Source organism: Anguilla rostrata, chromosome 1 (assembly GCF_018555375.3).
Source record: "Anguilla rostrata isolate EN2019 chromosome 1, ASM1855537v3, whole genome shotgun sequence".
Taxonomy (NCBI): Eukaryota; Metazoa; Chordata; class Actinopteri; order Anguilliformes; family Anguillidae; genus Anguilla; species Anguilla rostrata.
In genome coordinates, this window is record NC_057933.1 from 18906512 (window position 1) to 18922381 (window position 15870).

Here is a 15870-nt window from a genome sequence, read left to right on the forward strand (position 1 = left end):
CCTTCTCCTGGCCATCCCCCGATTATTGGAACCATCTTTTACATAAGGAGGAAGAAACATGCACAGACAGGTGACACAATGAGCAGCAGGTGTTTCCACAAATGGCAGACTACAGTATTTGTGTAGTGTGAAACACTTATAATACACTTCAGCAATTATAATACACTGAAAATATGTCATATAGGAATGTCAGTGTGAGAGCTACATCATTAAATAGTCGTCACAAACACCACTATAAGGGAAGATCAGTGTTTACATTATAGTGTCAATGCAAAATTATGTAAAATATTATATCAGAAGTATGCAATCAGACTATTTCAGTGTGTAAATTACTGTGTCAGTAGCATACAATCAGACTACATCAGTCAGTGTAGTCATTGTGTAAATTGCACCATCAGAACCACGCTGTAGTACTAGAACAAGTGGTGTAAGACTGTACTGCTGAGAACTGACTGTTACACCTTTTTTGTTTCCTGTAGACCAAATGCCCTCTGGACCCTCTTTGGATCATGTCAATATAGAGATGTTGGACTGAAACGCCGTTCCTAATTTCTCAGTCACCCAGCAAAATGCATGCAATGACTTGTAACATCGATATGTATATAAGGGAAATAATAATTCAGTTACAGTTACAGCATATCTTAAATGTTGAACTGCCATTTTTTACTGTTCTGCACAGTATACATACTGCTATGATGAAACAATATGCTGGCCCTAGTTGAAATAAAAACTGATTCACAAAATCCTGAAGATACGTCCTTTCCCATATCTACTGTCTGAGCATAGCATGTGTTTTCATATCATCACCTGTTGGACCTGTTGTTTAAAACCATTCCTGAAATATGCTCTGATATTAAGGCTTTTGCTCTAATCAATTATATAGTTAATGCTTGTCAGGGGTAAGTCAATTCAGCACAAGTCTGTGCGCCTACTGTCCCTTCAAAAATGCTTAGTTCTCACAATGTAATTACTTTAATCGATTTAGTCATGTTTTGATATGACTGTAATGTAGTTGTTTTCATACTATTCATTTTTAATTCTGCAAATGTGTTTTCACACATAGCTTATTTTCAGTGACTAGGGGACTGCACTTATATTCTTCATAGCAAACATAGCTTTTTCTGACATAATGTGACCTTAAGAGGGGAAATCATCCCTCAGTAGACAGAACGTGCCTAATTAAGAGTAATTAACTGCTCATTGGTATTCAGAATAAAAATAAACAACCACAGCGTGTCCCCAGGATTGCGTTGGGAAATCTCTACTGCAATGTATACATTTTTCCACAAGAGGGCAGTTTAGTTCTTTATATGTCTAGTCAGTGCAATAAGCAAGAGTTTGTGCATTGAATTTACTTGTGATGGTAGCTGTCATTCCACTTCTACCAGCATTGACATCTAGTAGTACGCATTTGAAATCCTGTGCCCCAATGTAACATTCCTAACAGAGGTTTGTAAGCTGCCATTGACAACTTTTGTTGTGTATTTTCTGAGAAGATTATAAGCGTGCAAATCTTTAGATTGTCACTTTTAGATTCTCATCCACCTGCAAACTAAGTGTGGAACTGAAGTAGAGCAGCCATGCCTCTGTGAGCAGGGTAATGGAGAGAAAATCCAGAAAGTGATAATCTTAGCACCACTCCACCCCCTGTTCCCACCCCACATCTCCAGCCTTCCCCCCAACCTCAACCCCCAGGTCAGTGATGGTGTCCACCATGTCTATTTGTAGCCTTCTCTTTATGGTAGTCTTTTTGACACATCTCTGCCAGCATCCTGCACAGTGTTTTGATCTGTTTAACAGATAACAAGGGTTTTTTTTCTGCACAATTGAAAGTATACTTTAGTCATCTACTTCAGTGATTTTCTGTAGCCCATCATTGCTATTCATGAGCTCACCGGTGTGTTGTTGCTCCTTAACAGTGTATCAAACAGTTGACTTTGGCACACCCGACGTTTTGGCTATGTCTCTGTTCATTTATTCAGATTTTTCAGCTCATGATGGCCTGCTTTACTGGCATTGACACTTATTTGGTTATCATGCTGAGCGACAACAGCAACAGACCCCAACTGCAAAGTCCACACCTAGAATCAATTCTATAACTTTTGTTTGCTTTCTTGTGCATGAAACAATGCAATGACACACAGCTGAGCAAGAGACAGCTGACAGTAATTGTCCAATTACTTTTGGTGCAGGAATATGTATCAAAAGGGCTGTAATTACTACATGGAGCAACAGACATGGAAGAAAATACCCTCAAATGAAAGCTGACAATCTGCTCTTTATCCTTCCTCACATTCATTGGTTTATTTCAAATCCAAAGTGCTGGAGTACAAGCAACCCAACAAAACTAGTGTCACTGTCCAAATTCTTAGGGACTGCACTTTATACGTTGATACATAATCAAAGCTACGGATTGTGCAATGCCAGTGTGTAAAGCATGGTGTAGCATGGAGTCAGGAAAAGAGGGTGTTGCATGTCACGTAAAAACAAAAGAACAAACAACAGAAGGCAAAAGTGTATGTGAGAACAGTAAACTTGAGTACAGGACAGAGGAGGAGCCTTAATAGCAGCTCTCAGTCCTTTTCAGCTGCGAGCACAAATGAGGAACAGCAGGAAGTAACACTTGTGTGGTTGGTAAGTGCGTAGGTTCCATTCCCGCCTGGCCTCACACAGTTACACCACCTTCCCTGGAACTCACTGGTCATTCTTAGTTGGAAGGTCAGTGAAATTACACTGTAATTTCAAAGCATCAGAACAATGTTGACATTTCCGTCATGGCGATTGTTTCACTCTGAGTCTTGAACCTTTTAGTTCCAAACATAATTTGCACATGGGGGTATGCATAAAGATGAAATGAGTCTGATTTAATTGTAGTGGTTTCCCACAAATAAAACACACGTAAGCTGGCACTGATAGTGGCTAAAGGATAGGATCGGTAGTTATAACTGACCCCTTTAGCCGTTCTGCCATCAGAAGGGACCAGTTAGAATTCCAAGAGGGGCATAGACCTTGTTGACTTGAATACAATACTGAACCTAAATTGCATCAGTCAATATGCATCAGGAGAAGTTACAAAGCTATTCTATTAGCATTGTCCTCTGTTCAGGTATGGATGAATAAATAATGTCTATGATACACAATAAAGTTAATATAGGAATAGTTTGCTTTGTATTGTACAGTTTCATATAAGGAGCTGAATGTTAACAGAGCTAACTTATCATCATCAACACAAAGCTGTCAACTACAATATGCATCTCAGTGTTCTTACCACTATTGCAAATGACCAGGACTGTTAATATTTTAAGTTAATTTTGGAATTGCAGTGATTTTTATTTTTCACTCCATGCCCTCAGATGTGAACGCCTGTCTGTCTGTCTGATATTTTTGTAGATGGCACGTACCGAGAGTTGCCGGCCCGACTGGTTGTCTTCTTCCTTCTCCTGGCCATCCCCCCGATTATTGGAACCATCTTTTACATAAGGAGGAAGAAACATGCACAGACAGGTGACACAATGAGCAGCAGGTGTTTCCACAAATGGCAGACTACAGTATTTGTGTAGTGTGAAACACTTATAATACACTTCAGCAATTATAATACACTGAAAATATGTCATATAGGAATGTCAGTGTGAGAGCTACATCATTAAATAGTCGTCACAAACACCACTATAAGGGAAGATCAGTGTTTACATTATAGTGTCAATGCAAAATTATGTAAAATATTATATCAGAAGTATGCAATCAGACTATTTCAGTGTGTAAATTACTGTGTCAGTAGCATACAATCAGACTACATCAGTCAGTGTAGTCATTGTGTAAATTGCACCATCAGAACCACGCTGTAGTACTAGAACAAGTGGTGTAAGACTGTACTGCTGAGAACTGACTGTTACACCTTTTTTGTTTCCTGTAGACCAAATGCCCTCTGGACCCTCTTTGGATCATGTCAATATAGAGATGTTGGACTGAAACGCCGTTCCTAATTTCTCAGTCACCCAGCAAAATGCATGCAATGACTTGTAACATCGATATGTATATAAGGGAAATAATAATTCAGTTACAGTTACAGCATATCTTAAATGTTGAACTGCCATTTTTTACTGTTCTGCACAGTATACATACTGCTATGATGAAACAATATGCTGGCCCTAGTTGAAATAAAAACTGATTCACAAAATCCTGAAGATACGTCCTTTCCCATATCTACTGTCTGAGCATAGCATGTGTTTTCATATCATCACCTGTTGGACCTGTTGTTTAAAACCATTCCTGAAATATGCTCTGATATTAAGGCTTTTGCTCTAATCAATTATATAGTTAATGCTTGTCAGGGGTAAGTCAATTCAGCACAAGTCTGTGCGCCTACTGTCCCTTCAAAAATGCTTAGTTCTCACAATGTAATTACTTTAATCGATTTAGTCATGTTTTGATATGACTGTAATGTAGTTGTTTTCATACTATTCATTTTTAATTCTGCAAATGTGTTTTCACACATAGCTTATTTTCAGTGACTAGGGGACTGCACTTATATTCTTCATAGCAAACATAGCTTTTTCTGACATAATGTGACCTTAAGAGGGGAAATCATCCCTCAGTAGACAGAACGTGCCTAATTAAGAGTAATTAACTGCTCATTGGTATTCAGAATAAAAATAAACAACCACAGCGTGTCCCCAGGATTGCGTTGGGAAATCTCTACTGCAATGTATACATTTTTCCACAAGAGGGCAGTTTAGTTCTTTATATGTCTAGTCAGTGCAATAAGCAAGAGTTTGTGCATTGAATTTACTTGTGATGGTAGCTGTCATTCCACTTCTACCAGCATTGACATCTAGTAGTACGCATTTGAAATCCTGTGCCCCAATGTAACATTCCTAACAGAGGTTTGTAAGCTGCCATTGACAACTTTTGTTGTGTATTTTCTGAGAAGATTATAAGCGTGCAAATCTTTAGATTGTCACTTTTAGATTCTCATCCACCTGCAAACTAAGTGTGGAACTGAAGTAGAGCAGCCATGCCTCTGTGAGCAGGGTAATGGAGAGAAAATCCAGAAAGTGATAATCTTAGCACCACTCCACCCCCTGTTCCCACCCCACATCTCCAGCCTTCCCCCCAACCTCAACCCCCAGGTCAGTGATGGTGTCCACCATGTCTGGTTGGAGGGTCCCCAAAGATTGACTACACTACTGAAGGGGCACAAGGGACACAATGGAAGACTGTGAGAGAGAGAGATAGAGAGAGAGAGTGGGTGGGTGAGTGAGTTGGTTGGTGGGAAAAAATAATGGGAAAAGTTTGTATTATAATGCAAAGCTAATCATGAGGCAGTTCAGGTCTAAAACTAGGACTGATTAAAATAGTGCCTTACCTGTTCTTCTCTTGCATATCATGATCAATACCACAATCAGGACAACAGCTACACATATAGCCACTCCAGAGCCAATCCAGACATCTCTCATATTTTCATCTGAGACAGGGCACAGACAGATTTTGTGGTCAGTTTCTCCAGCTATTCATACGTTATCTACACCCACTTATCTTGGGCAAGGTTGCAGGGGTGGTCAGTTTCCAATAATTCAAATGTTTTTTGATCCAGTTTGACAACATACCATAGATTTATCATTTCACTTTGCTTTGAAAAGCTGCGATGTCACATTAACCCTCCTTGTTCTCATCTATTGCGTGCATTATAATAATTTCATTATGACTTTTAGAAATGATGTTAATGGATAAAAAAGGGGAATGGAACCACTCATGCAAGAAACAATGAAAACTCACTACTGCTATTATTGGATGTTTGTTTGATACAATGAGAGGAAAAAATATATGGCACTGGTATTCTCATTGTGCCTCATTCAAAAAACATTTGTACTATCACATTTGATCACGAACTGTGTGTAAGAACGCTTCCATAAACATTTCAGTATTCATCTTTTTTTTTAAATCTGTATTTGTTAATGGCTGTTTCCGTATGCTAATCACATGAACAGGATTGCGCATAAAATTTACTGTCAGCATTCATCATCTCATACACCTGGGATATGCACAAAAACAAAGGTATGCACATGTGTCATGAATCCCATATTGGTTTTTCTCAGGAACATTTTTAAGAACAAAAGTAAGAATAATTTAAGAAAAGCTTTGTGAATGAGGCCCAATAATGTTAATAATGCATGTAAGAGTGAACCTCATATTGATGAAAATGTTATGAAGACGAAAACTGATGAAAAACATAGCTGACCCAATTTTTTTAAATTATGTTTGCAGCTAAAATATTCAATGCACACAAAATAAATAATTTTGATTTAAAAGTCCATACTGTCCTGATACTATTATGAATGGCAAGTAACTTCTGTTATCTTCTAACAAGAAGGAAAGCCAGCTATTACCAGGGAAGCTGGTGGTGTAACTGTGTGAGGCCTTCTGCTTCCCCTCCACAGTGAGCGGGCATCTCTACTTAATGTTGCAGTCTGATTGCTCAAGTGTCACAGTCAGACTGGAGGAGCATTCTGACTCTGACAGTTTGTGCCTGTTTCCCTGCAGTGGGGCTCCTGTCTCACTAACCCAACTGACTCTAACGCTTTTTCCACAAGACCCAGGGCTGTGAAGTTCACAGATAAGAGTAACTGTACTACCAATCTTCAGTTCTGTCAGTGGAGAGGACGCAATGACTGAAAATGCAACATGAGATATGTAAGGGAAAAATGAGAAATTACTGTTTACTCGCTTTTATATAACCTTAAGAAAGAAGAAGAGGAGTTTCAAACCAGTAACCTGGGCGGACACCGGAGTGACGGTGGCGACCGAGGGGGGCCAGGAAGAGTCGGATGAGGAGAAAGAGCCCGAAGGACAAGTCCTCCTCGACACTTACCCCCTGATCCAGTGCCCACAGGCGGGTGTGGAAGGGTAGGCCTCAATCCTTTACGTCCACCGTCTTTTTAAAGTGTCTGAGATGAAAGCCTTGATCAACGACCTGCCAAATCCCGAAACGGTGGGAGGAGAGAGGTACTGTGACGCCATTCAATCCATGGTGTTACATGTCTACTGCACATGCTCAGAAAATAGACTTTTGAAGGTGATTTACACAAACAATTATTTTAGTAGGAAACGACACTATTTCATAGTTATGCGTAATTATTAGTCAACTGCATTCATGCATCATTCTGAGGGAATCTGACCAATTTCAAATGGAAATGCTTACTGTTGAGAAGAGACAAGAACATAGTAGAAACATCCGAATAATTCTGTTTATCGCAATACAGTCGACAGTAGTACTGTCCAGCATCAGCTGTGGTAAAATTATTAATGTGCAAAGAACAGTCAGTTCCCACTCTCAGCTTTCCAGAATTCTCTTGATTTTAATTTCTGACCTCTCCAAGAGTGACCAATTCATTAGCGTTTGGTGATCGTCCATTGCACCCGGCCCACGTAGTTGAGGAACAGTTAAAAGAGCCATGATGGTTACATGGTAAACTGAAAAGCTCTCCCGCACTGGAGTACACTGTAGGTTCCGATCCACTGACACCTGGGGAAAATAAATAAAGCCCATTTAAAACAGAGCTCAGAGATATTCAGGTTACAAGATACAACATAATTTTGAACAAATCAATAAATCTGGTTTAAAGAGACAGATAACATGCCAACTGTTTTTGTGTTTAGAAACAATTTAGTTTTACAGAAACAGTTTAGTCGCTGACGCAGTGAGGTTGATGAGGAGGCAGAAAAGCACACTTCAGACTTACTCAGTGACGCAATATGCCTTGAGTGATTTTTTTCTTTTCTTTAAAAAAAAAATTGCTTTTGTGACCTGTGACCACACTTTAAGTATGAAAAAATGGCTTTAGTTTCAGTTAAGGTTAATGCAAACCAAGTCAGCTAAGCTAAATGTTAGTCTTCTGATCCATCCATTTTAATGAAAATGATTTCTTTTGTACATACTATACTGTTGCACTTGTTTTCCTCTTCCAGTGCAACATGAAGGATTGGTCAGACAGGGGAACATAACTATTGAAAACTATAAGTAATTGCTTATGGACATGAATATTAATTCGTTCACATTTGCCAGCCTTGTCCTCTGCAGTTCAAATCCACATTGTGTTTGTTACCAAAACTGTGTAAAGGTAGGATGAGGTGAGAGTGTCAGTTAATCATAGTCATTTAATGTTGTGTTACTGCACATACCAAACTACTGCTTGACATCTGATGTTTCTTGATGTATGAATTCCGAATGCTATAATCCCAAATACAAATTACCTTCATTTATGCCTTTTAAGTATGTATTTCAGAAGACGGCCTGAGTTTTCATTTGGAAGGGTGAACACTGGTGTACGGAGGTTCAGTTCTTTGTGCTTGTCTGCCTAAATTGAATGATCTCACTGAAGATTCTTTGAGCAATCTGTTGTTTTTAGCTGTTTTACAAACAAGGTGTAACAGTGTTTGTAAGCTCACTATATGGCCAGCTGCAATATAAGTAGGTACTAGTTAGTACAGTATTCAACTAGCAGATAAAATTCCAAACAAAGATTTCTATATTAAGAAGAGCAAGTCAGTACATTTAGGTCCCCAGATGGTTTGAAAGAATAAGATATTTATGATGTTAAATTTTTTTATATGTAAAGACTTGAGTGTAATTTGGAAAAGCTGTCAGGTGGTATGCTATGACAACATATCTAAAGTATTAGAAAAAAGGGGTATACACATCCATGACAGAGATGCTGGACTGACAGCACCCCAACATAGCACAGAACTGCAAACCAGAGCATTCACATGCAGTGACCGGGTGACAAAAACATAAGCTCAGCTCTTCTGACAGCTCTGTGGTCCTGATCCAACCTTCCCACATGTTTTACTATAGGATTGACTAAAAAGGTGAGTTTTGCAATGGAAGATTATTCCATGAAACAGGAATTCTGTGGAAGATTATTTTACTTTTAGATATTTTTGGAACTTTCAAATAGAGTATGTCTTTACGCAAAATAATACTGTTTCTTTCTTCAGAAGAATAGATATGCAAATGAACATGTTCTGACATGATCTTTCCGTTTTTTTTTCTTATTTCTGTTTACCACTGTGAATGACAGGACTTAAAAGGAAGTGGTTATATTTGCAAGCAAATAGACGGGGAAGTGAAAACCACACAAAATTTACAGTCACCATGTTGCACTGAAATATATACACAGTATTGTGCAAAAGTCTTAGGCACCCTAGATTTTTAAATATAATATATAGTATATATTTGGTCTTAGATGTTTATTTTTTGGTTTCTGCATTAGTGTGTCAGTAGAAAAGAGCAAATTTGAGATTTCCAAACATGAATTTTCCAGATATGTTTTTTTTATTTTGTTAAATAAATGGGATTACCTGGAGAGCCAGAAGCAAGCAAAACAGCCAAAATCTGCAGAAGAACTGTGGCAAGTTGTCCAAAATGCTTGGAACAACCTACCAGCCAATTTTCTTATTAAACTGCAGGACAGTGTGCCTAAGAGAATTGATGTAGTTTTAAAGGCGAAGGGTGGTCACACCAAACATTGATTTTATTTAGTTTTTAACAATTTACTGCTCTTTATATTATTTTTTTGATATTTATAACTGTCAGGAGGTAGCCTGACAGCTGTGCTGGATTCACTGGGGGATTGATTATTGGAGTCTGGGTGCACATGCAGATCGGGGCGTAAGCCGATTCGCCGGTCGCGGGAGTTCGGGGTGTGGCGAAGGCAGGTGAGAGGGAGAACGCGAGAGACGCCAGGGGTGAATGTTGGGTTCCTCAGATGAGGATTTTTTCCTTTTTTAGCTTTAAGTTAGTTTAGTTTATGTTGAGGTTGGGTTTGCTTTCCTTTTGTTATTGTTATTTCTGTTTCCTTTATTTGTTTGAGCTGTCTCCCGTCCTGGTGGTGGCTGGCTGGCGGTCCCGGATGCTGCACTGGTGCCACGAGGAGCGAGCTGCGCCCGGACCGAGTGGAAAAAGTGGTGGGATTCTGGGAGAAGCGGCGCTGTGCAGAGCCGGACTGGTCCTGTGGCAAGGACACTGCGCTACTTCGGCAAGGACCAACGCCGCGAGGGGAGACTCTAGACAAGCCCTGACGAGGGCGGAGGAACAGCGAGTCTCCCACTCTGTGAGACTGAAAAGCGCGGACCAGGACCGGAGCCGGCACCGACTCGTTCTCCAGCTGCAGGGCGCAGCAGGGACTCTGCGTGGCAAACAGTGGGACGGCAATAACGTGCAGCGGACGGCAGAGTGCTCCTGGGCGCCGCCCAGAGACTGACGTGGATAGTGGGAGACAGTGGACCTTTGGGGTTTCAGTTTTTTTTCTTTTTCTTTTTTTTGTGTGGATGTAGAGTGGCCCAGCATCGAGGCGTGGGCCAACTACATCCTATCTTTAATTTTGATTATTATGTTGTCTGGTGTGTGTGTGGGAGTGCGAGGTGTGAGTGTGCGTGAGACCCCACCTGTGTTAGTGGCTCCCCCTGTGAGATGGCAGGGTGAGGTCTCCCCCCTCCGGAGGCAGGGCTGAGGCACAGAGGGGCCAGAGTGGGTACACTGTTTTTCTGCTGAGTGTGGGCACGTGTGAGGGGAACCCCAGCGGCTTAAAAGTGTGTGGCGTGTGAGGGGTGTCGCTCTTACCTGCGTCAGGGCTCCGTGGAAGGGAAGGGGAGGGCCAGAGTGGGAGAGTGCTAAAGGAAGCCGGGGGAAGAAGGAAGGGTGGGGTTGGAGCAAGATTTTTTTTTTGTGCTCTGTTTTTATGAATTAACAATTAAAAGTTTCCCTTTTACCTGCCTTGTCCTGATCTCCTGGTGGTGAGTGGGTTCCTGGACAGGAAAAAAAAATTGTTAGGTGGCAGGAGGCAGAATGGGCTGCTCCTGACCCCCGACATTGCAATGCCTAGCAGGCTGGCTTATTGGCCTGCGCCATCAGGCCACTGCACATGGTCCAAAACTCTGCTGACTGGCTGCTCTTCAACATGCCTAAATTCTCAAATTCCATTCTGCTTTTGAACTGTTCTCTAGTTCTTGGTTGCTGCATTCATTCATTTCAAGTCACTAACACTGGTACACCAAGCTGTGAATGGTACTGCCCCTCCCTAACTTCTCCTTACGGTCCCAGCACTTCTTTGTTCTGGTTTCCAGATGGTCGAATGACCTCACCCAGTCAGTCAGAATGGCAGAATTAGACTGTTTTCCAAAAGCATCTAAACCCCACCCTATTTAGACTACTACTATTCTCTCCCTTTATATGGCAAGGTCTGTTCTTTGACAGTGGCGCTTGTATGACTTATTTTACCTATCTCTAGGTCCAGTGCTGTTTGCTTGCCCTGCAAAAAGCAATTTAGGCTAAATTGCAATAGCTAATTGTTAATTGTAAATCATTTAAAGCTTCCATTTACATATATACTCAGTCATTCTACTGGATATGTTTTAAAGTTTTTCAGTGTTTGTTCTCTGTGTACATAAAGGTGTGCTTGTCTCTGTTTTCATTTCCATAATAAAGATCCAACTGATGTTTTACCTTTGTGTCACATTACAGAGCAGTTAGGACATAAACAAAGTTTGACTTTAAAGCAGCACTGAATGCCTTATTTATACTTGTGTGGTTATTTGGAAAATGTGGTTATTTATTCAAATCAAATAACTGGGGGGGGGGGGCACTCAAACAGTGGCGAGAAAAAAATTTCCGATGGGAAGCAATCTTCGGAGGAACCTATAGATCAATCGAGGCATGTTGCGTCACTGAGGAAATGACCTTCCTCTTGCGCTGACACTGAACTGCACCGCTGATACAGTTTGAGAATTTAGAGAAGACTGCAAGTGAGAATGCCTGTGCACAGACTGACTGGACTCCTGCCATGGCTACTCTTCAACATCATACTCCTCTTCACAGGTGAGAGAGAGAGAGAACGAGAGAGTTAGCCAGGCATTTTAGAATAGAATAAGACTAGAACCATGTAAAGGAATGTATGGGGATATAGTTTCATTTTGAATATTGTTGGAAGACAGACAGATTTAACGATTTTAAGTTTACTTTATTACTGTTTACAGGCCTTTAAAAATAATCATAATGCAAAATATTAAAATACCACAAGAACACAACACTCTTTCAGTTCTCACAAATGCTGCATTTCTTACTGTGCGTGCCACTCTCCCATCCACTTTCATTACATAGTTTGGCACATTGCTGCTGGCTAACATTACCCAGGAATTAACTGACGCTGCCGCACATTATATTTTGGTATAGCTCAGTCAAAACTTGGTCAGTGGCAAAGATTTCACTCAAAAAGTCCAAATAGCTCTTTCTAGTTTGTTTTCTTGTTTTTTTGTATATCATCAAAAACACAAATGTGTAATGGTTGAAAGATGGAGCAATACGTTGTTGTATACTTTGATAAAAGATGCCCTTTTATTCTGACGTGTGCTTTTCTGCCTCCTCATCAACCTCACTGTGTCAGCGACTAAACGGTTTCTGTAAAACTAAAGTGTTTCTAAACACAAAAACAGTTGGTATGTTATCTGTGTCTTTAAACCAGATTTATTGATTTGTTCAAAATTATGTTGTATCTTGTAACCTGAATATCTCTGAGCTCTGTTTTAAATGGGCTTTATTTATTTTCCCCAGGTGTCAGTGGTTCAGAACTTACAGTGTACTCCAGTGCGGGAGAGCTTGTCAGTTTACCATGTAACCTTCATGGCTCTTTTAACTGTTCCTCAATTACGTGGATCGGGAACAGCGGTCAATCAAAAGAATCTATTGAATTGGTCGCTCATGGAGCGGTCAAAGATGAAAATCAACAGATAGCTAGAAGGCTGAGAGTGGGAACTAATTGTTCTTTGGATATTATAAATCTTACCACTGCTGATACTGGATGGTACAACTGTCGGCTGTATTCCAATCATGAGGATTATGCAGATGTTTCTGTTTACTTGTCTATTCTCAACAGTAAGTATTTCCATTTGGAATTTGTAAGATTCTCTCAGAATGATGCATGAATGCAGCTGACTAATGATTATGCAGTTAACTATAAAATAGTGTCATTTCCTACTAAAATAATTATTTGTATTAATCAGCTTCATAAGCCTATTTTCTGAGCATGTGCAGTAGACATGTAACTATATCTCATGTTTCATTTTCAGTCTCTGCGTCCTCTCCAGTGACAGAACTGAAGATTGGTAGTACAGTTACTCTTGTCTGTAAACTCCACAGCCCTGAGCCTTGTGGAAAAAGCGTTAGAGTGAGCTGGGTTAGTGAGACAGGAGCCCCACTGCAGGGAAACAGGTACAAGCTGTCAGAGTCAGAATGCTCCTCCGGTCTGACTGTGACACGTGAGCGCTCAGACCGCAACATGAAGTGGAGATGCCAGCTAACTGTGGAGGGGAAGCAGAAGGCCTCACACAGTTACACCACTATCTTCCCTGGTAAGAGCTGGCTTTCCTTTTAGTTAGAAGACAACAGAAGTTACCTGCCATTCATAATAGTATCAGGACAGTATGTACTTTTAAATCAAAATTATTTATTTAGTGCGCATTGAATATTTTAGCTGCAAACATAATTATAAAAATTGGGTCAGCTATGTTTTTCATCAGTTTTTGTCTAAAAGTTCTCGTCGTAAAGGAATGTATGGGGAGATGGTTTCATTTTTAATATTTTTGGAGGACAGACAGATTTACCAATTTTAAGTTTACTTTATTACTGTTTACAGGCCTTTAAAAATAATCATAATGCAAAATATTAAGTATTAAAATACCACAAGAACACAACAACACTGTTTCAGTTCTCACAAATGCTGCATTTCTTACTGTGCGTGCCACTCTCCCATCCACTTTCATTGCATAGTTTGGCACATTGTAGCTGGCTAACATTACCCAGGATTTAACTGACCCTGCCGCACATTATATTTTGGTATAGCTCAGTCAAAACTTGGTCAGTGTCAAAGATTTTACTCAAAAAGTCCAAATAGCTCTTTCTAGTTTGTTTTCTTGTTTTTTTGTATATCATCAAAAACACAAATGTGTAATGGTTGAAAGATGGAGCAATACGTTGTTGTACACTTTGATAAAAGATGCCCTTTTATTCTGACGTGTGCTTTTCTGCCTCCTCATCAACCTCACTGTGTCAGCGACTAAACTGTTTCTGTAAAACTAAACTGTTTCTAAACACAAAAACAGTTGGTATGTTATCTGTCTCTTTAAACCAGATTTATTGATTTGTTCAAAATTATGTTGTATCTTGTAACCTGAATATCTCTGAGCTCTGTTTTAAATGGGCTTTATTTATTTTCCCCAGGTGTCAGTGGATCGGAACCTACAGTGTACTCCAGTGTGGGAGAGCTTGTCAGTTTACCATGCAACCTTCATGGCTCTTTTAACTGTTACTCAATTACGTGGAACTGGAACAGCGGTCGATCAGAAGGGTCTATTGAATTGGTCACACTTGGAGAGGTCAACGCTGAAAATCAACAGATAGCTAGAAGGCTGAGAGTGGGAACTAATTGTTCTTTGCACATTAATAATCTTACCACTGCTGATGCTGGACAGTACGACTGTCAACTTTATCACAATAGAAACCATTTTACAGATTCTTCTGTTATTAACTTGTCTCTTCTCAACAGTAAGTATTTCCATTTGGAATTTGTAAGATTCTCTCAGAATGATGTATGAATGTAGTTAACTAATGATTATGCAGTTAACTTTAAAACAGTGTCATTTCCTACTAAAATAATTATTTGTATTAATCAGCTTCATAAGCCTATTTTCTGAGCATGTGCAGTAGACATGTAACTATATCTCATGTTTCATTTTCAGTCTCTGTGTCCTCTCCAGTGACAGAACTGAAGATTGGTAGTACAGTTACTCTTGTCTGTAAACTCCACAGCTTTGAGCCTTGTGGAAAAAGCATTAGAGTGAGCTGGGTTAGTGAGACAGGAGCCCCACTGCAGGGAGACAGGTACAAGCTGTCAGAGTCAGAATGCTCCTCCAGTCTGACTGTGACACTTGAGCGCTCAGACCGCAACATGAAGTGGAGATGCCAGCTAACTGTGGAGGGGAAGCTGAAGGCCTCACACAGTTACACCACAAGCTTCCCTGGTAAGAGCTGGCTTTCCTTTTAGTTAGAAGACAACAGAAGTTACCTGCCATTCATAATAGTATCAGGACAGTATGTACTTTTAAATCAAAATTATTTGTTTTGTGTGCATTGCATATTTTAGCTGCAAACATAATTTATGGTTAAATTTAAGTCGTGAAAGGTTAAAAATTAAGAATTTGTTCCACACAGATACAGTGACTTCCATGTGGAAGCCTAAATTACATAGTTTAATCCTTAAAGTTTAAACTAAGAGTGCTAAGGACGGAGTGTAGCACAGTGGGTAAGGAACTGGGCTTGTAACCAAAAGGTTGCAGGTTCGATTCCTGGGTAGGACACTGCTGTTGTATCCTTGAGCAAGGTACTTCACCGAAATTGCTTCAGTATATATCCAGCTGTATAAATGGATACAATGTAAAAAGTTGTACAGAGCTAACTTATCATCATCACAACACAAAGCTGTCAACTACAATTTGCATCTAAATGCAAATAACACTATTGCAAATGATCAGGATTGTTAATATTTTAAGTTCATTTAGGAATTGCAGTGATTTTTACATTTCACTCCATGCCGTCCGATGTGAACGCCTGTCTGTCTGTTTGTCTGATATTTTCGTAGATGGCAGGTGCCGAGAGTTGCCGGCCCGACTGGTTGTCTTCTTCCTTCTCCTGGCCATCCCCCCGATTATTGGAACCATCTTTTACATAAGGAGGAGGAAACAAGCACAGACAGGTGACACAATGAGGAGCAGGTGTTTCCACAAAAGGCAGACTACAGTATTTGTGTAGTGTGAAACACTTAT

The 15870-nt window shown here is 40.0% G+C and overlaps 2 protein-coding genes and 1 long non-coding RNA gene across 18 annotated transcripts in view; 2 read left to right on the forward strand and 1 right to left on the reverse strand.

Annotated features, from left to right (window-relative positions):
* LOC135250788 (uncharacterized) overlaps positions 1 to 15870 on the reverse strand; it is a 90584-nt gene that overhangs the window by 46936 nt on the left and 27778 nt on the right. The window contains exon 7 of one of the 10 annotated variants that reach the window (XM_064327506.1): positions 6387 to 6417. The exons of the other annotated variants lie outside the window; for them this stretch is intronic. Within the exon in view, the coding sequence (XP_064183576.1) occupies positions 6387 to 6417 (31 nt within the window). The remainder of the gene's footprint in view (positions 1 to 6386; positions 6418 to 15870) is intronic. 10 annotated transcript variants of the gene reach the window in all.
* Positions 1 to 15870, forward strand: part of LOC135250772 (obscurin-like) — an 85667-nt gene that overhangs the window by 37536 nt on the left and 32261 nt on the right. For 6 of the 7 annotated variants that reach the window (XM_064327426.1, XM_064327451.1, XM_064327469.1 and 3 more), the window contains 4 exons: positions 12605 to 12925; positions 13120 to 13401; positions 14270 to 14593; positions 14788 to 15069. In XM_064327426.1, the coding sequence (XP_064183496.1) occupies positions 12605 to 12925; positions 13120 to 13401; positions 14270 to 14593; positions 14788 to 15069 (1209 nt within the window). Of the gene's footprint in view, positions 1 to 11637; positions 11873 to 12604; positions 12926 to 13119; positions 13402 to 14269; positions 14594 to 14787; positions 15070 to 15870 lie in introns of those variants that run through there. The other variant, XM_064327480.1, reaches the window with a different exon arrangement.
* Positions 10413 to 11499, forward strand: LOC135250848 (uncharacterized). The gene is made up of 2 exons (XR_010329032.1): positions 10413 to 10549; positions 10884 to 11499. It is a non-coding gene; the product is annotated as an uncharacterized LOC135250848 (long non-coding RNA).